The following is a 24,822-nucleotide window of genomic DNA, read 5'->3' as shown; positions in this document are numbered from 1 at the left end:
CATTTTCAAGATGATTCTGGGAAGACAAGCACATTTAGCTGTTAGATGACAGAAGAGAGAAGAGAGTGTGTAAACAGAACGGAGCCAAAAGTCTTTTCAGTGGTGCCCAGTGACACGACAGAAGGCAATGGGCACAAATCGAAACACGGGAGGTTCCCTCTGAACATCAGGAAACTTTTTCACTGTGAGGGTGACAAAGCCTTGGCACAGACTGCCCAAAGAGGTTTTGGAGGAGTCTCCATCTGAGGAAATATCCAAAATCCATCTGCACACAGCCCTGTGTTACTTGCTATAGATGAGCTTGAGCAGGAGGTTTGAACAAGATCACCATCAGAGGTCCCTTCAACTTCAACCATTCTAGAGATTTTTTAATTTCCTCTTTGACAATCTTATCTATCCAGCAAATGAACTGAATGTATGAACTGCTGCACACTGAGATGCCTATCGTGGTGTGGCATCTGTCAAAGCAGCACTTTGTCCCAGACAAACTAACCACTATGGTCTGCTGAACAGTAATCTCTGCATCTTTGTAAATAAATGAAAAGCTTCACTTTGGAAGACGACATCAATAAATCCAAGGACAGCCTTAGAGAACAGGGATGGTTTTGTTGAAGAAAAAATAAATTGATTTTTGTTTCCCTTAAGTTTTTTATGTGGTGTAGCTTAAGCCCAAACTGCATCTGACGAAGATCAGACTCAGCCTGGACCAGGTATATTGTGGGCTGTTACATTATAGCTACAGACTGTGGCCACTGAAAGCATGGGCTCTGCTGAAATGTCCTACTCTGTAATTTCAAATACACCTTCATTCCAGCAAAATACAAGTAAAACAGTATCAGGTGCTACTGATAATCAAAGGGACAGGCACAATAAAGGATAATCAAAACACCAAAGAGCAGAAAAACCACAAGGAAATATTGCACCATATATCCTGCATTTGGCTTTCAAGTTTTGTTGTTTCAAAGTTCAGATGCAAGAAACTGTGTTTGCAGCCTTAATGGAGACCAGTCAGTTTTATGACCACTATAAACATACGTCATGATGAGTGTTGAAGAAAGTGTAAGAAAACCTTTCCCCTAGAGGCATAAGCTGACCAGTCAAGGTGGCATCATCCCAAGCAATACCACCACCAAGATTCTTTGTAAGTGACTGGGTGCATCACAGAGATGTTTTGTCTTCCTGTGAGATTTCAGGAGTTCCCAGGTTCAAAGATCAAAGATAAATATGCCATGTATTCTAAAGACCTGACGTGGTGTGGTGACTAATCTTTCTCTGGGACTGCTCCACACCAAGATGAGTCTGGAGAGCCCTGTGCATATGAATCAACATGATGTAAAGACACAGATCCTTGGCACAGGTCATCCTCAGAAATCTGAGTACATCACTCATGTTCTCAAGGAGGAAAAGAAAAACTTCCAATATCCCAACCTAAGCATGAACATGTAAATAACTGAACAATTCATACTGAGTAAGTAATTATGAAGTGTATATGCAAAACTTTTACAGAGCCCCTGGTGGTCTAGTGGTAAAGGCGCCGCGCTATCACCGCGGAGACCCGGGTTCGATTCCCGGTCAGGGCCACTCCCGGGCAGGTGGGGCTCGTTAGCCCTTAAAGGCAACCCACCTACGTCCTGAGGACCTCGCTGCCACCGTCCAAGCTCGCTTGGCCCCGGCAGATGAACCTTAGGATTAAAGGGTGGGCTCAGTTCCGCGCACACTGTGTCTCACCTAAAAAATCCAATGCGCAGGCTGGAAGGTGTAAAGACCTTCCCCGGATCTTCGCTCGCGAAGACTGGCCATTAATTAAAAATATGCAAAACTTTTAAAAGAAATTAGCTGTGAGTTTATATTTAAATGCTACAATTGAAAGGATAATAAAGATATTTCTATAAGGTTTTCATTAAAAACCCCATGGCGTACTTAAATAGAAGAATGTGCTGTATATGCTTTAATGCTGCATGAGCACAGTTCTCTTCCAGATAAGAGAGAAATCTCACTCAAAAACTTGCTTGAGACACAAATGGAATTCTTAGGGTTGTCCACCAAAACAAAGAGCTCCAAATCACTTTTTGAAGGGCTTCTTATTTTGTCACCCTAGGGCTCTTTCAACTTACAAGTTGTCTATATCAATACAAATATTCCACAGAATAGAAAAAGGCACATTTCTTTTCAAAAGTCTAAGTGGCTGAGCGATACAAGGAAATCTGGAATGCTGCTTTCTTTCTCACTCTAGTCTCAATTTGGCTAGCTATCAGCACAAAGCTTACACATCAGTGTATCCACTGATCAGCATGACCTCTGCTTCATGAATGACTAAGCAAGGGAGACCATTAGCCAGCTCTTGCCTGACAGCTAACCTACCTGATTCAACCAGTTCTGTTCAGTAAAATAACCAAGGAATGAGACATCTGCCAAAGTTAACCAAGGTTGGTATCTGGCCACTGATAGCTCTTGAAACAAATACAATCCATTCACTCCATTTAAAACCACTAAGTATCTCAACGAGATTTCTAACCACACATACACAGAGCTGTAAGCTCTCTACCAAACTTAGTTAATGGTAATGACAGTGACAGTGAATTACACCAGGCCTTGTCTGAAGGCACAGACTTTTGCCAGAGGGTTTAGGTCATCCTGAATTGTCCCAGAGAATCAGGTGGAAATTCCTGCTGAGACAGCAGTGCCCTTCAAGTTATTCAGTGATTAGAACAGGTATTTATGCTGTACTTGTGTTGTTCTCCAAAACTTCATAGAGCAGCCAGTTCTCACACAACACCAGCTTCACCACCATTTGATTGCTGTCAGGGACTTCCGGGATGAATTTGGATGGTATGAATCTCCTGCAGCTATAAGAACCAGATATCTTTCAGGCCCAAAGGCAGGGATAGCTCGACAGGAAGATTTTTCAGTTGCATTCATCTCACACTTCTTATATTATTCCCACGTGTCCTGTGGACACACCTTAAGAACAGGACGCCATCCAGAGAAGCCTGGACAAGGTTAAGAAGTGGGTCCATGGAAATCCCATGAGGCCAAGTGCAAGGTGCTGCACCTGAATCAGGGCAACCCCTGGTACCAATACAGGCTGAGGCATGAACAGATTGATAACAGCCCTGCTGAGAAGGACTTGGTGGTGTTGGTGGATGAGAGGCTGGACGAGACCCATCAATGTGCACTTGAAACCCAGAAAGCCAATTGTGTCTTGGGCTGCATGGAAAGAAACATGACCAGTAGATCAAAAGAGGTGATTCTGCCTCTCTGCTCTGCTTGGATCCCAGCGGGAGTGCTGCATCCACCTCTGGAGACCACAGCACAAGAAAGGCATAGATCTGTTCAAGCTGGTCCAGAGAAGGGCCACAGAAATGATCAGAGGGACATAACATTTCTATTTTCTAGGTTTTCTAGGTTCCTAATATTCCTCATTTCCTTATGAGGAAAGGCTGAGAGAGTTGGGGTTATTCAGCCTGGAGAAGAGACAGTTCCAGGAAGACCTTATGCCAGCTTTCCAGTACCTAAAACAGGCTTATAAGAAAGCCAGAGAGGGAGTCTTTACAAGGGCATATTATGATAAAGAAGGTAGATTCAGACTAGATATAAGTAAGAAATTTTTTAAAATCACAGTGGTAAAACACTGGAACAGGTTCCCCAGAGATGTGATGGATGCCCCATCCCTGGAAACATTCAGAGTCAGGTTGAAAGGGGCTCTGATTAACCTCATGTAGTTGAACGCGTCCCTACTTATTGCAGGGAGGTTGGACTAGATGGCCTTTACAGGTCCCTTCCAACCCCAAACATTCTATGATTCTAAGACCTTAAGCCTGGACTAAGCTTAAAGCAAGAGAACAGTTGTCTTTATCAAAGCTGCTGTCTTACTAAAATGGGCTTGTGCTTAAATACTTGCCAAAACATAGATTCCATTCCTTGATTCATCACTTCACCTACCACCTACAATATTGATTTTAAAACCACAGACACATATTACAGTTCTGAAGTTCTCCTCAGATTAAAGATGCCTCATCATCTTAGATTACTGACACTGGGAGACAAAGATCAATAGCTCTGTAATCCTTACCAGGTTTAGCAGAGAGTCAACACATACTTGCAAAATAATTCAGTTACCAGTTCTCTTCCACACTCAGAACCAAGCCTGAAATCCTGCCTTGATTAACTGCCACACTGAAATCATAAAGTCACGATAAATGCGGTCATCCTTACAATATGTGCAGCTGCCACTGCCAAATTTGGATTTCTCTTACTCTACTTATATTTTTAGGCACTGGATCACTAAAACACCTCCTCTGTACTCTGCCCTACTCAGATATCAAAGTTATAAATTTGATGCAATCCTAAAGTGTATGAAGCTTTAAAGTTCAATGAAGTTACAATGTTTTATTGAAATTTAGGTGCCTGAATGAGGTCAAGACTCTTTGGATGCAAAGAGCTGAACATTATCTTCCTTTAAACCACATCCTAGTCCTGCTTGTCAAACTTAATTTCCTTTTATGACAAAGGTAACCCACCTAGTTGATCAAGGGAAGACAGCTGATGTAATCCTTTTGGACTTTAGTAAAGCTTTTGATACTGTCTCTCACAGGATCCTTCTGGACAAACTGTTCAGCACACAATTGGACACCCATCATGTGGTGGGTGAGCAACTGGCTCACAGGTCGAGCACTGAGGGTAACAATGAATAGGGTGACATCAGACTGGTGACCTGTCATTAGTGGGGCTCCACAAGGTTCCTCCACCTTGGCCTTGTGCTCTTCAATACCTTCATAAATGACTTGGATGCAGGACTGGAAGGAATACTAAGAGTGCCAAAGACACTGAATTGTGAGGAGCTGCTGACTCCTTCGAGGATACAGGCCCTGCAGAGAGACTGTGACAAATTAGAGGGCTGAGCAATAACCAACCATATGAAGTTCAACAAGGCAAAGTGCTGGATTCTGCTCCTGGGGTGGGGCAACCCCGCATGTTCGTACAGAATGGGGAATGAGAAGCTGGAAAGCAGTGCCACAGAAAGGGACCTGCGGGTCCTGGTCAACAGCAAGTTGAATATGAGTCAGCAGTGCCTTGGCAGCCAGGAGGGCCAAGCGTGTCCTGGGGGGCATCAGGCAAACCAGCTGGTCAAGGGAGGGGATTGTCCTGCTCTGCTCTGCACTGGAAGGCCTTCCCTTGAATATTGTGTGCAGTTTTGGGCACTGCAATATAGAAAAGATATTAACCTGTTAGAGAATGTCTAAAGGAGGGCAATGCAGATGGTGAAGGGCCTTGAGGGGAAGCTGTATGAGGAGCGCCTGAGGTCACTTGGTATGTTCAGCCTGGAGAAGAGGAGACTGAGGGGAAACCTCAAGGCAGTTCACAACTTCCTCCCTGGGGGAAGCAGAAGGGGAAGACACTGATCTTTTCTACGAGGAGACCAGTGACAGGACCAGAGGGAACGGCATGAAATTGTGTCAGGGGAGCTTTAGGCTGGATATTGGGAAACGGTTCTTCACACAGAGTGTGATCAGGCACTGGAACAGGCTCCCCAGGGAAGGCACCAAGCCTGACAGAGTTCAAGAAACATCACTACAGCCTCCATATTTGACAGAAGCCACTGCAAACAGCAGAACTGCTTAAATGCTTGAAAGTAAACACACACCTAAAAGCTTTGCAAACACTGCATGATTCCAGAGGTAAGGAGCCAGCAAATGCTCTCAGAAAATCCAAGAAATTCAACACAGCTATGCAGCTACTGCATTTCCAGAGGTAGTTTACTTTTCACTGGCTGTGAATTCCATAGATTTGTTTCAGTAAATTTTCAAGGTTAAAATCATGTCTCTTACAAGCCAGTCAAAGCACATCCCGTAAAGAAATTCCAAATTTTCCCTGAAGGCTAAACATAAAAATTGTACACTTCAGAAAGATGTAATCTGAGCCTAAAGCTATACTGTCCTAAAAACATTGAAATTCAAGAAAACAATCCAGTAGTAAGCTTATCTTCAAACCTGGGACTCTCTATGGTACACGCACAACAGGCAGTTGCTGGAGTGAACCAGCAACACCCTAAGGCCCCTTTTCTGCAGGAAACCAGGCACATTTGCCTAAGGGAATCCCTTCAGCCTCCTGCCCTGTGCAGCTTTACAGGCAGCTTTGCCAAAATGCTTCAGGCATGCAGCATGCATGGGATGTAGGCCAAAAAGTGACAAGATGTATGGGCCTCAAGCCAGAAGATACAACCAACTCCCAGCGATCGCCGACTGCTGGGTGGCATCTGTTTGCCAAAGGACTCCTAAGTGCAGACAATGTTCGGAACTAGGTTGAAGAGAGCTTTATCCAAGAAGAGAGGAAAGAGTGGGATTGATGCAGGCTTTGCAAACTGGGGATCTGCAGATGCAGCAGAGAACAGCATGCCACAGCTGAGCGCACAGCCAGTTCACTGCAAACTGGAATAAAATGTTTAAGTCTGATTTGGCAACTGCAGCCATCCATGAGGAATCCCAGCAAAAAGCACGTTGAGAACTCCTTGATGGGCTAAATAAAAACTCAAAAACAAAACAAGCATGTATGCCTTCGCATTGGAGAGATACAATGCATAGTTTCAAAGTAATACACAGGGAAAATTACACAATAACAAAAATACCTCCTCTTTCTTGAGGTAATACCAAATTCCTTTTGCATATATTTTTCAGGACAATATGAAACAATCCTCTCTTGCACTCCTTCCTAGAGATTTCCATCAGCTTATGGTTTGGCATGTACTGTGTTTGTGTCACTGCACTGAGAAAGATTCTAACCTTGGGGTTTGGATTTTGCTTTTTTCAATTTCCTCTTTTAAATTTATGTAATCGTGTCATCATATGAACTGCTGGTAACCTACATCTGCCCCACGTATAAGCCTGCTTCCACATACCCTTGCAAAGTCACTCACAAATTCAGTTTTAAACTCCAAGGATCTCAAACTCCCACTCTTCAGCTCCTGTGTCTGTACTCCCTAGCACTGCACTTAACACAGCAGAATGGCTGTAGGTTCTCTTATGCTGTGGGATTAATCTTATGCATGTGTCAGCATCACCATCCAGTATAAAGCAAGGACAAAACAGTATTATAAGTAAAACCAGTTAGTGGACTGTAAATGGTATTTACCTTTTTTCCCCCTTGCATATCTGCTTCACATACAGAGACTGGAAATATGGATCTACCATTGCTTGGCCACAGCAATTGACTGAGTATTTCCTATGGCCTTTGCTCCATACTGATGGCTGTCCTTCAGCTTCAGTATTTTTAAGCAGTATCAACCACAGAGGTGCTGATGAGATATCAGGCATCGTACTACCTCAAATTACCATGTGAAGCTTTGGCAATGAGTCCCGAGGTTGATTTCATAAGCAGATACACTGCACCAGCCCCTTAAACTGATGGGACACTACTCCTCTGGGAATAACTTCTGTCCCTTCTTCACTTGGTTTCTTTGGACTCTCCCAGTTTGAACAGAAGGTGTTTGAACAGAAGATGAAGAGTAAGAAGCACAAAGATGGTCAGATGATCACAGTCCGAGGACAGATGTAGAAATGAACTTAAAAGACTGAGTATGGTGATGACTCCTGTTTTCAGTTTCCTACGGACTTTCTGCTCATGTCCGTATTCACCTGCCCAGTCAGAGCAATAGTGAGAGCAATAGAAGTTATGGTAGGTTACCGTAGTTACGATGGTCATCATTTGATATTTCAATATATTCTTAAAATAAATGTCACCTCCAGTGAAGGAATCTTAAAGCAAATGCTCTGTAACAATGTGCTATGCTGTTAAAGGGCAAATGTTAATGAGACCGTCAAAAGCAAGAGAACAGAGGTAAGTCAGTATAGCGCCCATCACATTCCTCCATCCCTCCTGTTGGCTAATTGTTTGAGGTGTAAACAAGTAAGTGTTTGCCAAAGAATTTCTTCCTTAGAAAAATGTGCAGCTGTGCCAAAATTCAGAGCTGCTCCCCTGAAGTCCATGTAAGTAGGTTGGAAAGTTCAAACAAGCTGCTGAGAAACCTGTCTTTCTCCATGTATGGTACTTCTCCTGTTCACAGCATGACAGTGAATTACACAGTAATGAAAGAATTTTCTGCCTAAAAGACACTGCTGGCACTGGCCCGAACTCTGCTATATCCCATAAAGTGCAGACAAATCCTTCAAGGAAAATTTCTCCTGCCCTGAAATACCATATGGCCAAATCATTACTAAGGGAACCTGAACAACTGAAAAGATGACTGTAAAGGCTGACTCCAGCTACCCACACTTCAATTCCTTTTCCTTCTCAGCAATAAAGAATGCTGTTTACAAACTGTAAAAAAAAGCAGGTTCAGGCCCTAGGAATTTTGAACAGAGGTGAAGCAGCACTCTCAGGCGTACCAATAAACTGGCACTAAACGTGCCCAAGCTCAACTAGCACATTTTTATGGCCCTCTGAATCAACACTGGGTAATACAGATAAGCTGAGACTCCACCAGAAATTCCACTAGATCACGTAACAATCCAGCAAAAAAAGGACAGGAATGATCCTCTTCTTGGATCATTCACCTCTGAACTAGAAAAGGAGTTAAAATACATCCTGTACTATAACAGAATCTTCTAGGTGATCTCATAGGTGTTTTCTATCTCCCATTTTCATGGCTTTGTCTCTTCATTAGAACTACACCTCCAATTATAAGTACAAGTCTTTGCAGACAAATGACTCAAGTGAGTCACGTAGGTGTGTTAGATCATATTCTTCTGTCACTTGCTAACAAAAGTTAGAAATCAACATTCCTGCAGTTAGCGTAGGACCAGGCTTGCCACTGACTGAATGCTATTAAGATAAGCATGCAACAGTCAGGGATTGCAGGAATCAGGTGGTACAATAATTGCTTCTATTATGTTGAATAGAGGTGAAAAATGAGAACAAAAGTGCGTGAACTAGAAGCAGAAAACCCTCTGATAACAACTATTTACTGTTCCGTCATGGATTCTGCAACAGCTCATGTAGGTTGATGTGTTTCAGTATAGAAATGCATTTAGTTTGCACAAAATAATGCTTCCAAGGGAGCAGAGAAACACATACTGACAACACAGCAAGCAGCACTAGCTAAGAACCTATTAAACATTAACCTCCAGAAGTCTGCTCAGTACAGGCTCTGGCAAGAGATCTTATTTACACTGGGCAGAGAGTACACAAGTGTATTTTTCTGGTTCTCTATGAAAAGATCTTATTTATAGTTTATTCCAACAATTGCAAATCTCCTGTCCCTTCCCTATTATCTTTCAATTCATGCTGGTTTTTACAAGGCAAACATTACCATGCCATTATACCACTCTTCCTTTAAACTAGCTGTTTTCTTTTAACTGTACAGCATATCTTTATATTAATTAAGACAAGGGGAAGAACTCACCACCATTGAAACAAAAGATGCAAGCTGAAAGACAAAAGATACTAGAAAATACCAAGCAGGACTAACAGTCACATTTTCAGGCTGCCTGAGTTCCTAGGCTACTTGGAAAACTTATAACAAACAAAGCAAAACCAGAATCTCAAACACAGTTCAAGCTGAGAATCTACTGTTGTCAATGTTTTTTTCTTGAATATTAGCTCTTGAAGGACTGGCAATCTGTTTGATGTTACCCTTTAAAATCCAGAAAGTAGAAAGAATATGTACTTATTTCCAGTAATGTCATACTTCAGTAATGAAGCATAATTTGGAATACATATTTTTTTTCCTAAGCATCCTGTGAACTCACAGATCAAAAAAAACAAACAAACAAAAAACCCACAAAAAACAATTAAGGTATTTGTTACCATAGTTATACTAAACCCTAAATTCTACTAGCATAGATTAAATAACTGTACATCTTCAGAAATCTGACTCTGTTACTCTCAGAACACTGTCTGCTACTGGGATTCAAATAATAAACCTGAGTCATAATTTTCAAAGTGCAGGCACTTGTGTTCCATATAGAGTACTAGAAATGACAAAATGCAGTCAAGTCACATTTGCAAAGTCTTAAAGAGCACTTGTCTGTCTGTGTTTCTGTTAAGGAAGATTATGCAACTACACCAGCCTTTGTATTTGCATAAAATAATACTCTTGTTACATAATTACCTACATGAATTTCTGTGCATCTCTGAATAACTGAAGCTTGAGAATTCCTTGAGATTTTTAGCATTGCTTGTGAAATTTGTGAAATTGTGGGATGACATCTGTTGTGCTTTAAAGCCTGATTTCCATTAAAACCAGTGACATGGCTACTGTACAACTGGGATAAATGAACTTGAAGTCACAAAATAACTAGCATGTAGAAATACTACATCAGCATCACTCTTCTAACCATTATAGATCTCCAGAGAATGTTCTAAGGAGTAAGGTTTATTAGCAATTGCATACTTTTCATTCCCATGTGAAAAAAACAAAACAAAACAAAACCAACCTCCAGTACAGCATACTGGATACCAAACAAACAAGCTTTGTTTTGCTGAACTGCGTGTGTTCAACAATCAGTGTTACTGTTCGTGTCTGAAGAATTACCTAAGCCCAGCTTACTGTCAATAGCTGCCAGTGACCACCTCTCCATCTCATACTCCCCAAAACCTGCCCAAACTAGAATACCTGCTCATGATGGCATCAAGTCGCACCTACCCCTAAGGAAAATTTTCTACTATCAAGAGTACTTGGGTTGAAGTAAATAGTCAGCATCTGTACAGGGCACTGCCAAATCCCAGATTTTGAACTAAGTTTCTTTAATGATTTTCAAGTAAGAATTGACAAGATCACAGGGAAAGCCAGAGAACATTTCATTTCCTAACTTTGACAAGCAATATTTATTGGCAAATAGTCCAGTCAGAAGTCCATCAGCATAAAGCAAAACTTCTCGTCGTCTCCTACATCTGCATATGTGGCACATTTAGAGACTTGCAGATCTTGCTAACCTTACACTATAAGAACAACAACTTCCATTGACCTATGCTGAATAATGGACTGTTATTTTCCACAAGATGTATTACCATCATACCAAAACTCCTCAACTCTTTGTGTTGCTCAAACAGCTCAAGGAGTTTGTAAGCTCCCTCGGGCATGAGACAATCTTTTAACTCTAGGTTAAACATAACAGTGCTTCCTGACCATTAAATAAGATTCTTAGGTAAGATTCTGCTACAAAAGCTAACAATTATCAAAAACTAATAAAAAGCCCCAAAACCAGAAAAGAACTCACTTCATTCAAATCCTAGCCCCGCATTCTTATACCTAGATTAGGTGAATTATACTGGCCCAAGAAACAGGCCCTCTTCCTTAAGAAGGCTATTCCATTGATAAAGAATCTTTCTCTCTCTGGCAGATTCTTCACAAGCCATACAAAATGCAGATTTTACAATGCATGAGACTTCATCTCAATAAAAGCTTTAAACCAATTAACTATGGAGACCTCAATGATTAGGAAAGATTAGAACATCCCTAGAATACTCTTTGACCTATTTATTCTTCAAGAGCATAATCCTTTCACATCAAGAAGTGCTGATACTAATATAAAGACAGGTGATTGAGTACTCCAGAGCTCCTCACTTCATCCTGCGTGAATGAAGAAACACCATAGGTCAAAGGCATCCTTAAAGGAGAGACTAAATCACAGGCAGGGTATAAGACACCTAGCAATGTCTCTTAGTCACCCTTCCTGTACTTATTTCTCTTTATGTTCATCTCTTCAGACAGGCAGACTGACTGGGATTATCTGTGGAAGGGTAAGAGTATTCAATTACATATTTATTTTCAATTACATGCTTGAATTAATTTTAGGGAGATGACTAATATCAGCAGAAAGACTGTGAAAGAACCTACCAGTAGAAGACATTGCCTGCTACATCCTGAATAGTTAGCACTCTCTATGTGAAAACCTTGGCAATATTTTTGTACATTTCAGTGGAATGAGAAAATACTTGCTACAGTAGTTTAGCTTTAGCTATTCATTATACTTTTTCTTCAAATAGAATAAACTACACTGATTCCTTTATCCACTGCCATTATTAAGTAAGAGGGATTCAAACATCATACTTGCATCCTAGGCTGTTATCTGTCTTGGATGAAAAGTTCAAAACGGAACAGAATACTACCCTTGCTTTTATCCTTTTCAACAAATTGTTGAATGGGCATAAAAATTGTTAAGTTTCAGCCTCAGTCAACTGTAGTGCCAGAGATACTGAACTGCAGAGTCAATTTACAGTCTTTTGTATTTGTAGCATGCTACCCCACTGTAACACAAGCCTTCAAATGCATCTGATTATGATTGCTTAAGGAAGGAATTAGGAAAAAATAGTTACTAAAAACAATGGCTATACCTTGCACTGTATTTTAATGACAACAATAAACTTACTTTTTGATAATTTGATATTCTGAGATATCTTTGGAACAATCTCATCATTACTGCTGTTCTCATCCTCTCTTTCCTACTTGATTCAGTAATTAATCTCTTTCTGGTCTCACAAACTGCATACTCAGAGGAAACTGGCCTGTGGGGTTCTCAGTTCAAGTTTTAAATGTTGCTAAGAAAGCCTCAGATCTATTTTTAGCTATTAATATGTAGAAGACCACCTTAATTAAAATAAAGTTGAACTTAATCAGTGTGAAACTTTTTCTTAACTAAAGCACAAATTAGATTTTTTTCCAGAAACAAGGAGTCAGATTCCCTTCTACGATAAAAAAACATGCCCCTCTGACTTAACCAAAATGTCATCCAATTTACTGCATTAAAGTATTTGGCCTTGTGCCCCAAAAGAGGAAAGCTATTACATGTGATTGCTCACTGACTTCATACAGGGGCTTTGACAGAAAAAACAATTGTTGTCAGTGCAGCAATTAGGGTTGCAAATACCAAGAGTAATTTTTCATTAGGAAAAAACCCAAACAACCACAATGGTAGCTTATAGGGGTTATGGGTGATGGAGAGAAGATGGACTGATCACTATCTCCTTCAGCTAAATAAATAAATAAATAAATAAACAGAAAAAAAGGGGGTGAAAAATCAGGTGACCTTCAAATGACACTAGTAAAAGCCATGTTTTTAACAAACAAATGGAGTCAGTCTTCACATGAGAGGAAGCAATTTGTGGCACACTTTTCCAGATGACATGCTGGAAGCAAAAAACTTACACATGTGCAAGAGAGACACAAGAAAATTACTCTGCACATCACTTAATACACAAATCATTTCAACAGCAGGAAAACCTCCAAGAATAGTCATGAATTGCTAGAAGAAAAAGAAGGAAACACCTTGCTGCCTATCCACACTCTTCCCTGGACATCTGCTTATGGGCAGTGTGTGAGGCAGGACACTGGACTGGATGGATCCCAAGTTTGAGCCAGTACAGCCGCACTTATGTATGATGAGCAACCATTAAGAGGATTATCCAGTGGATTCCATGCTGCGAATAACTGCAGAAATGATGCATTAGCTTGATTGCACGGAGACAGACTGCAACAGCTGACTCTTTACTGGGTCAGCAGCTGTACACCACAGAGGAGGGAATACTCCATTTCCCTCAGCACCACTCCATGAAACAGCGCAATGCAGCCTTTGCTTCAGGTGGGTGTCACCAGCATCACACCTGCGAATCTTCCCCAGGCTACAATAGAAGTGCACAACAGGGTTGTGCGTGGAGCAGTTCAAAAGAAACAGAGAATTTAAGAGTTCCTGGCTCTCCCTTCATCTGATGTTGGAGGGGGGAATATGCTGTCTCCTGCACTAAGTTCCCTGGAGCACAGCAGCACAGGTGTGATAGGAAGCAGTGCTGTCAAGGGTGCCAATGAAGAACCAAAAGGGCCACAGCAGTTACAGAGCTGTTCCTACTCACAAGACGAAGACAATATGGAATCTCTCCTCTGTGTGATCATGCAAAATAGCTCATGCCTGATTAAGGCTCTGAAAGAGACACAAAGTATCAAATTACCTATTATTTCTAAGACAAAACTGTGTAACCAATGGCATGGGGATCTTCAAAGGCATTTTCTAATTCATATGGTCCAGGTATTTTCATACATGCTAACTGGATGGAACAACTAATTTTTATTCAGGTATCAGTTCACAAAGTTGTCATTCAGTGGCACAGGTACCTTCAGGAAAAAGATAAAAAATTATTTAATGTGAACAGAAATTTGAAAAAAAATATGTCTTCATAATGTATTAGGTGTACTTTCCATTGTGTACCCAGAAAGTGATGAAAACGCCCTTGTTAGATGGGGGAACTATGTCAGTAAAGCTGACATACAAACCGTGTAACAAAGATTGAGACAGCTAGTATTTATATATGGGGTTTTTGCCTTGGTTGTTATTAGCACATAGATACCAGGTCAGCTTCTTCCTGTCTGTTTTCTACCTTGCCATCATTTACACTACACTTTAATAACCAGAATTCAGCAAAGCTGTTTTAGACAGAAGTGATAAAAAACAAAATCTCACAGTTTGCAAAAAAACGCATCACTGCTTTTCAATATGAAACTAATACCCTATTCAGTTCACCTTTCATTTCCTTTTGTTCTCCCAGGACTATTTATATATATGACCTTTTACCTGAGATCATATCTCTTAATAAATAGCTAAAGGTTACTCTGTTTTGCATCAGTACAACCTTAACCTACTGCACTTATTGCCATAAAACACACAAAAAGGTCATGAATTGTTTTACGTAAGCAAGAGAGAAATGTGGAAATCCATTATTTTTAGAGAGGACTGGAATATAGAAAAGGAAATGACAAACATAGTAATAATCCCGTGATATACCCCAATGCTGCCAGCTCCATCTGTGGAATATCATGGTATTTTCTAGGAGGAAGAGAAAAATGTGTCTCCAGCCAGCCAGAAGGATTGGCTACTGAATGCTGCAAAAAGTTAAACTGGAAATACCAGGTTCAAACATAATTCCAGAATTTGTAAAAGGTTACAAAGACCTCACTGAGGGAAAACATTCACCTTCCATGCCCATCCCCACAATCTGGAACAAAACCATCCCCAAAATTATCAACACTGTTTCCAGCACAAATCCAAACCAGCCCCATACTAGGTACTATGAAGAAAATTAACTCAATCCCAGCCAGAACCAGCACACCATCCTATGGCAGGATTATGGTATCGTGCAACAGTATAATAACCTCACTTCAGTTTCTCATGGCTGAGGTACAAATAAGGGGCCTGTAGCAGAACTTAAGATCAAAAAACCAAATCAAACATTCACAAAGTGACACAAGACAACTGCTCTCTTGCTGGGTTTACCTAATTCTGTGTGTGTGTGCATGTGTGCCTGTGTTCAGTAACAACAGAGCTCAGAGCAGTTCCAGGGGAACATTTTATTCTACCTTGCAATTTAGAAAATTGGAGTCTGACTCATCTATTTACTGTAATGCTATTCATAAAACAGAAAAAACAGACCTAGCTATGGGAGAAATCCAGGCTCTCCAGACCTGCATCTCACATTACAGTTGCTTAAACTCAGCCTTGGAAAAGCTAAACTGCATTTCAGATCTAAAAATCAAAACATTCACAAGGAAAACAGTTTTTCACACATGGAATTCAGCAATTACTGTTACTTTTAAAAGGAATATCTGATTTGCAGTAAATTAGGGAGTCCTAAATATTTCTATATTGTTCTAGTTACTAGTGTAAGGTTCCCAGCACACAGAGAACAGACCCCTTTCTTAACAGTGAAACTGAGATGCTCACCACTGGCAATTAAGTCAAATGCTGATGGGATCTACTGGATATATCAGATTTTCAAGAGCACACATATTCAGACACATTAGGAGTGTCTGGCCCCTTGTGTCCCTTGCATCACATGCTCCTGTTGCTCTTAGACTGCCCTGAGCTCACTTTATGACAAGTAAGTTCTGGGACACCAGAAATGTTACAGGCTCACCAGCCACCTTCTTCCTAGACAGAAACTAGGGATCTTTCTAGCACTCACAGGAGGGTTTTTAAAAAATGCATTGGACTTATACTGAAGTCAATAAGCATTTCACTGCTCTTAATAAGGGCAAAAGAATTAATTTAGTGCTGACTCCTTTTGAAGTTCCCACCTTGAAAGTACTACAGATTAAACTAATGGCAGAGGTCAGCAAGAATTAAATGCCACAGGCTGAAAAATGTCTTACACTTCTTCACTTTGGATCAGTTCCAACTGTCTGCAATGTGTCCTTGTTACAAAGACAGCACTGATTACTGATTTAAACAGAGGGAATAATGCTGATCATTCTGTGTAACCTGATTAACTGAATGACTAATTAATTAGAAGCAGAATAAACACTAGGGAATCCAAAGAGTAGGAATTGAGAGATTTGTCTTAGTAGAAAAATTCGCATCCTTTTGCTAACCCCCATTTTTCCCCATGGGTATGGCAAGGATGCTCAGAAACAGCTGGCTAGTGCAGAGACTGACATGTTTAGTTTACTGTACCTCATTTCTTGGTACTGACTTTTATGGTTCCCTTTAGAAATAGGATGTTGTACTGGCTGAGATGGACTGCTCCCAAGTGCTAAATCACAATGTAGCATCACCCCACCCTCCTGAAAAAAAACCCAAACAACAAACACAACAAAAAACCCTCAACAAAACATTACAAACAAAAAAACTCAAATAAACCCAAATCAATAACAGACAATGAATGAAAAACATGTCAAATAAAGCATGTGCAAGTACAGACCAGGCCACACATACACATGTGGATCTTATTATGTCTATATTTTAGCTATGTGGTATTACCAAGGGACAATGATAATATCAATGAGCATTTGTTTCAAGAAAAAACTGAGAGAGAAAAAACCAAAGCTCCTAAGCATCTCAACTGCAACATTTGTCAGCTGTATTAAAAAAATTTATAGTATACTAGTAATATGAACAGCAGAAGAAAGACGTTTGTTATGTGTCTGTGTTTCCTTTATATGTCCTAAATCTTGGGGAATTTATTCTCATAATATGTTAAAGTGCAAATATTGCTGGTGAAATTCTAGTTAAAGAAGTATTGGCATAATAATTTATTACTTTATAGAGTTTAGCATTAACATATTTATGTAAATATTCAGGATTGCATTTAGTAACACCACAAGTGACAGATTTATAATCTTGTGAATGCATTAATGAATTTCAAGAGCAGAAACATTCTGTTTTAATAATACATATACAGAGTTGTCAAAACCAGCAGAGCTCTATGGAAAGCTCTTTCAAAATTGCACAAGAATTGTTCAGGGGTTTTCTCGCTTGCCTTTCTGAATCACAGCATAAACATAACCATCCTCCTCACTCCAGACTGAATCTGCTACAGGTGAAGGGTTTGGAGGCTTATAAACTTTCACCTACAAATCTCATATTGCTCATTTCCTGTCAGCTCACATCTTAAAATGTCATTCTGGTTGAATCACTATATACCCTTACTATAAACATGCCCATCTGCTCACTGGTGGACAAATGCAAAGCAAATTTCAGATGAAGAAACACTAAACAGAAAATGGCAGACAGACTTCCACAGGTGCTCTTTCTCCTCATGTACTTCCCACCCATCTCCACATCTCCCTTGTGAACCCACTCCCACCCTTTGGGGCTCCCTAGCCCAGGCAAGAACAAACTTGTGAGACTTGCCCAAATAAGGGGATTCTGTACAAACGGAAATGTTTGTTGAGATCTTCAGAAAGGATTTCCAAAGGAGATAAGTTCCTGCTGTTTGCTGATGGGAAAGAATTAATCCAGTACTGAAAGCCAACCATTAACACGATGCTAAAATGGTCCCAGACATGAAAGAAGAATAAAGGAAACTACCTAGAGCCTGCAGGCTTAGCCAGGGCAGTGTAACACGGATTAGAAACGGAAGCCTTTTTTTCCTGACATAAATGAGGGATTGCTCTTGTGTGTTGCTGAGTGCATAACCACGGGGCCAGAGTTCTGAGGTGAAGGGAAGGGGGACTTATTTTGAGGGAGCCCGCTCAGTCGTGGAGTTGGGAAGTTCTCAGCAATTTGTCCCACATCTTGTCAGGGGATCAGGTCCTCATGATAAGGGAAAAACAGCTGAGGAAAGGGAAAAAAACATTTATGAGTGAAGTCTTGCTTTACTCATCTGAGGAAATAAGATGAAACACTGTGGCTTTCCATGGAGGTGAAGCTTTATGACTGACTGCAAAGGGAGTAGTCAAACCAATATGGAGAATTCTTTGGACTACCTTACTTTTCCTACATCTCCTCAGGAATGAGAGGCTCAAATCCTACCATGGGCTGAGTGATCTGCTCTGAGTGTTCAATCAGAAGGAGCAAGCAAGCACTCCACTTTTAGATAGTGCAGCCCAAGTCAGCTGGAGCGCTCTCCTTGGCATAAAAAAATGCACTTAGGGGTTTTGACTGACCGGGTGGGGCACTACATGCTTTGCATCCACCAAGCACCAGCAGGTACAGCTACACGCAGTGGACTGCCTGCCTGTTAGAAATCTAACAGCTGGCTTGCAGAATACAGTGTGTGAGCTTTTGCTGCCATTTATAGTACACAGAACTACTCTGCCAACTAATCCTCCCAGTTGAAGAGGCAGCTTTTGTTAGAAGACTGGAAACAAACAGGATAGAAATGCAAGAAGTGAGTTGTGTCTAAAGGGTTGTTTTGAAACTATTAGGTTTTGCAAAAACCAGCAACAGACCAATTTCTGTAGCTCTGTAGTGATTGAAATCTGCCTGTTCAGAGGTCATCAGGATGTGCCTGCAATATACTCACAATGATAAAATTGTACATTTATAATTTTCACTGGACTTTATAAGTTCGATTTTTAATTCAATTCTAATGTTACAATATTAACTTTCTAAATGTACTTGCTTTCTCTTCTGCATCAGGTGAACAGGGCTATGTATTCTATGACACAGAATGGCAAGAATAAGAAAAGCGTTTTGCATTCCTGTCCCAAATGTGTAATCAAACCAGGAACGGCATTACATCCTCATCATGCCAGTGCTTGTGTTCCAGTGCAAACATTTACATGCTCTGGGCTGACTGGTTCTTAGAACTAGAAGTGCTCTGTCAAGAAGCCATTAGAGTGAAAAGGTAAAAAAACAATACAAAAAAAAGTCTTATAAGCCTGCATGACTAGGTAATAGGTTGTATGTTTTATCTGAAGACATTACTGAGCTAAAACACATGCTATTGAAAATGCTGTTTCACTTGAAACCAGGGGAAGGGATAATTCCAGAAATCTCTCAAGAGCAAGTCTCATAATAGTTTGCCTGCCCAGGTTTCCCTTGTCACTTGAACTAAATAAAAATCTTCTTCACTGCCTATCTTTGATCATTAGAGAAAACTAATCACTCTTATTCCAAAGTCCTATTTAATTCCAGTAGTAACAATACACCACTGGCTAGCTATACAACATAGGACTATATGCAGCAGCAGTTCAATCAGCAATTTAAGACCTTTGTAAATGAAAGGTCCTCGTTCAAAACTATTATTTGTTGTTCCTGTAGGCTTTGTAAACCTGCTTATTCAAGAATGTTATAAAATTGGAAATACTGCAACTCAAGACTGACTAATCTTTCATTACATGAGCTGTCACTCAGTTTAGGGTCTCAAAAATCTATCAGGACTGTATCAATACACACTAGGAATTCTGTTCCAAAGCAAAATATAAACTATGTTTTATCACAATACCCTGACACTTATAATGTGAAAATGCACAGCAGTGCAGACATACTGTCAGGAAATTACCTGTTAACACACAACACTGCCCAGTAAAGACCAGTTATTTATGATCCTGAAAATGTGAACACAGAGCAAACACGTATTCAGAACATTCAACCCACTTCTCTAACTAGCAGAGCTTGTTGATCAGCAGACTGAGACTCTTACAGATCCTTCACTGGGTTAGGAAAGTAAAGTGAAGCTTGGATAAAAGTATTAAGGATTGTAGTAATGGCTGGCTGCAAATGAGACCTGTAAGCCCCCCAAAACTCCAACGTATTCAGGAATTAAAAAAAACTAAATCAAACCCCATAATTCTTTTATGATAAGGAATTTCCAAATACATATACAAACATATACACATTTCTGAAGAATACTTCCACCTGCTGGCCACCAACCTCGATGATTATATGGATCTCATTCTATTAGATGGAATGAAAACCTAATGAAATCCTTCCAGGCAAGGTATCAGGAACCTGACAGCTCAACTTCCCATTGAAACAGAAACTCTTGTAAGATAAATTTTCTATTTTGTTAAAATTGTACTTTTTTTTAAATGTAGATGTTTCTGAAGAAACACTCCTCATCATTTCTAATCATAATACTACCATATGCCTGAGCAATGAGCAAGAGAAGGTTTAACAGCCCTGAGAACAAAGCAGGGACTGGAACACAACTGGTAGAGATTTCCAGCTCCCTTACTTTCTGAAATAAGATCCACTGAGAAAGCATTTTTACCCAGCACAACTTGTCTTTCCCAATGACTGAGCAGCCTTTGAAAGAAGAAATACAACCAGGATGAACGTGTTCCTGTGCCTCCTCAGTGCACATATGCAGCAAGAATGGTAGTTCAACTACCAGCAGCCCTACAGAATCATGTCTCTTTTTCCCATCTGTAACATTTATTAACTTTTCGGCCTCCTTAACAGATATTTTCTTTAAGCTGCCGCAGTCTGTACCTGATTGAAAGGTGCTTGATCCTTCTGGAAGTCTGTAGGATTGTGGATTCCCCATACCTATGACTAACATAGTAGACTAGATCTAACTTGCTCCACTGGAGCTGTTTTTCCTTCCCAATACACTGGTCCAAGAGAAGCTTGATGTTTTCATGGCTTTATCTAACAACCCACACATTTGGGTTTTCATTTTAAAAGAGCAGTATTTCTTGTTAAAAATTCACTGATTTTATAACCGAAGTGTGGAAAAATCTTAAGATATCTAGACCATGAAGTGTCAGGTGTCATGCAAGCTTGGGAAGATGACTGAGACATGACATTCCAATCTTGGGATGGAATAGCACGAGCCACTAGTCCCCTATTTTTGGGTATTTGCTCTAAATTAATGATTTAGGGTTGATGTAGACTTCAAAAAAGATTATTAGGAATGGATGATGTGAAGCAACAGGCACTTAAACCACCTCAAAAACAGCCCAAGACTGCAGGGAGAAATAATATTCCTACAATATCTTCAGACACTAATTAAAGGCACGTTCTTGTTTTTCCAGTTGAAATTTCAGCACCAAAGTAAAGGTATGAAGGCATGAAAAAGAGATAAGAAAAAGCAGGGGTAATTTTGTAATGCAGTAAGCTAGAAAGGTATACTAGAGCAAGGAGAGAAGTTTATTGTTCAATGTACTTTTTGATGTCTTTCCTTATTTTCTAAACAACTGTCTTTGTGTTTCAAATTTTGATTCAAGTTAGTCCTTCTGCAAATTTTTGGCATTCTTATCCCCGTGTATGAATTTTCATGCTTACAGATGTTCTTTCCAAACTCTTAACCAAGAAACACCTGGATCAGCACTGATAGCTTTGACCATCATGCCCATCATTAAACTCTTAACACAATGTAAACACTGATTTCTTCCTATAAGTACCTCCATCCCCTTTTTGGGAACCTTACCTTTGGGTAAGGCTAACACCAGCATTCCAACTGAATGGAAGAACTTATGCTTGTCTAGGAGAAGTGTCTCAATAAGCCCTAGCCCCAAACTTCCCACCTAGAAGAACACATAAGGCAGGTCACAGTGCCAAAGCCACTGTACTAACCTAGAGAAAAAGTTATCTCCACATTCAAGAATGTAAAAGAAAGGATGGTAAAGAAATACAGGCTGTGGAGGGGCTACAGCGAGTGTGTAGAGTGACTGGAGGTGATGGAAAGCCGTGTATCAAGAGTGCTGGAGCTTTTGCACTTCACTACAGACTGCCAGCCTTTTCCCTGGACTGGGAATGAAGGGTTATCAAGTTTGAGTATAGCAAGAATAGTGGGACAGGGCTGTGGGAATTCAGAGAAAAATGTAAACATGGAAAAGTAAGGAGTGAGAGTGAAGGCAGTCATAGGAAAGGTAGCAGTGCAGTGACTCAGGGTGAAATGCTGGCAAGTAAGTGATTTGTGGGAAGAGAGGACAGAATACCTCATGAGGGAATGAGTGAAGTTATCTAAATCTCTCCTCGCCCTTTTGCTGTTCAAGACATAAAAGCTAAAAAAGCCATTTAGATAAATGCAGCTGAGTTTGGTAAAGAGCAGATCCTCATTTTCTTCACTTTCCTTGCCATCTGCTCCCCCATCCCATCATGGTTCATATTTGCATGCAACACCCTTAAAAGCAACAGGGTCTCATTTTATGAGAGGATTGTCCCAAGCATCCTACATTTTTCACTGCTTTCAACATGATTACTTGGAAAATTTCTATCCAGTTACCTGTAGATGTATCAATGGCTTTTCCAGAAGCAGCAACTTTGCTTACAAATGGCTTGTTATTTTCTGGACACTGTGACACAGGTAACACCAAATAATTCTCTGAGGCATTTGTTCTTTTATAACAGAAAGACCAGCTGGCTTCTATTGTATGTAACAGCTCACGCATTAGTGAACTGGCAATCACTTTTCTCTACTGAATCTCATTTGTTACCACTTGGATTTCTCTTCAAGTGCACCATCTCTACTTTATTATACAAACTGGCAAGGATAGGGTGTATCTGCTAGGATACAAAAAATGTAACCTTTGAGAATGGTAAAAAGCATCCTTTTGTAAAGCCACCTGACAAATTTCAACAAAAACTTCTTAGTATCTTTGCTATATGAAGTTAGATGATTGCATTTCTTATGTTTGAGTATTTGCCTTGATTTAACTAGAAAAATTCTCACCCAAGTTAGATGGGCAAGGAACAAGGTCAAATTTTTGCAGCTGACTGCCAACTGAATTTCGAAATTATCAACAAGATCCAAAGATGCAAACACAGTGCAAGCCCTTGTGTTTACGCACAGCTTATTCCTCTCAGGCAATCACCTGTCTCCTGAGGCAAACAGATGGGCAACACTATCCATCTCACATGAGTAACTATATCTTTTAGGATATTTTGTGGGAGTAATTCTGGTTATCACCATGTACTTTGATAGCTCATATCTCTGAAGAGCTGTGGGAAATCTCCCAGATTTCCACCTTGGTGCATTCCCAGTCACCAGTAAGTCCTTAGAAGTGAAAGACTGACTTGACTTTTGTAACTGGATGAGGTTTGAAGGAGGAGGTATATCTGAAGCCTTTGCTCCATGTTAATTTTTTAGAAATTTGTTCTTTACCAGTTTTTGCTGCTGAAGTGACCATCAGCTGCTAAACATCAAATGGCCAGGCAGACCATTTCTATTACCCAGAAGTTACTGTGACTTCAGTAACATAAATTGGGGAAGGCACTGGAAGGCTACCAGCCATTCTACCTCCTTCCACAGAAACATTTTAGGTGAATGTTAGTAATAGCTAAAAGACAACTAAATACAGCTAAATACTTTCTCACCAATTCACCACCTAAGAAAACCAGCAACCCTTTTAAAGGCAGCTGGGTCTGAGTCAGAGTCAAGAGACCCTCCTGTGATATGCTGCAAAGGCAGAGATGTTTTCAGCTGATTTCAGCTGAATGGCATAACCTGGGTTCACACCAAGCTTCTGTTTTGTCAAGGTCAAAGACACTGTATTTTTATAGCTTATTTTTTGACAACTCCCATTCGAGGCAGCAAAGGCCAAGGTGATTTTATCAGTGGGTAAAACTCTACCAAGGGAAGATACTCAGTTCAACCCTCTCAAACTCAAGAGCTCAAATCTTGGAAGAGAGTAATTATCTGCACAGCTAACACACAAAAGGAAACAAGGCAACTGAAAACCATCCTCATGACCATTTCTCGTGCAGACTTAAGGTTGCTTCCCGTAGTAGAGATAGCACAAGCCCAAACAAGGCACTTTTGGCTGCCCTACATGTCAACTTTTTCTGAATTTTAGAATCCTTTATGTTACACTGATCCCTCTTCCCACCAAAAGTATACTTTAATTATATAACTTTCCTTTAAGAGCTTCAATCTACTTTCTTCAAATAGTAACTGTTATTTAATGCTTCTCTTCAAGAGCACTCAGGAATGGCCATTCTGAGTCAGAACACAGGACTTTTAAACTCAGGTACATGTCTAAGACAAGTAGACGTCATAGTGGCAAAGGCTAGAGACCTCATACTGTCCTAAAGTATGGAAGTTCATCGTCACTGAAGTACACCATAAATGATTCACCATGTCAGAAACCTTGAACACCTCCTAGAATTATTCTGCCTCCTCATTTAAAAACATTAAAATTTTAGTGAATATATTTTCTAAATGAATAACAGTGCGCATTCAACAAAGGACAAAGATGTTTAATAGAATGAACTTCCAGACTAGTAATGAAAATTAGCCTATCAGCAGAATCAATTTGTAAACTGCATACCAATCAATAACACAGAACATTATTACAACAGTGTGTGTCTCCCACTTGTCTAAAAGATTTCTGTATTGAAGCCTGCAATAAGCCTGAATTATCAATTTGCTGTAAGAAAATGAAATATTAGAGATACTCACTTTTACCAAAATTATTCTTGCTAGCTCTTCACATACAGGCTTTTCTTCATCCTTCTTCAAGCCTTCCAATTCAAACAAAGTATTGTAATTTTCCAGCATTTTTGTCATTATCTTGTTGCAGATCTCCTGTTCTTTTATACCTTCAAATCCAGAGGGCACGCTAAAATTGGACATAAGATAAAGCAGAGTGTTACACAGACTCAACATACAAGAGTTCCTGCACAGAGTCTCTTAACATTTCTGTTGTGGATACAGTTTGAGCAGCAGGCA

The 24,822-nt window shown here is 40.1% G+C and overlaps 1 protein-coding gene across 3 annotated transcripts in view; it reads right to left on the bottom strand.

Annotated features, from left to right (window-relative positions):
• Nucleotides 1-24,822, bottom strand: part of FAM13A (family with sequence similarity 13 member A) — a 128,213-nt gene that overhangs the window by 78,546 nt on the left and 24,845 nt on the right. For all 3 annotated transcript variants that reach the window (XM_050337880.1, XM_050337881.1, XM_050337882.1), the window contains exon 5: nucleotides 24,553-24,712. In XM_050337880.1, coding sequence (XP_050193837.1) covers nucleotides 24,553-24,712 — 160 coding nt within the window. The remainder of the gene's footprint in view (nucleotides 1-24,552; nucleotides 24,713-24,822) is intronic.

Source organism: Myiozetetes cayanensis, unplaced genomic scaffold (genome assembly GCF_022539395.1).
Source record: "Myiozetetes cayanensis isolate MyiCay16 unplaced genomic scaffold, myiCay2020 scf7, whole genome shotgun sequence".
Lineage (NCBI taxonomy): Eukaryota > Metazoa > Chordata > Aves > Passeriformes > Tyrannidae > Myiozetetes > Myiozetetes cayanensis.
This window is presented reverse-complemented; position numbering and strand designations above follow the sequence as displayed.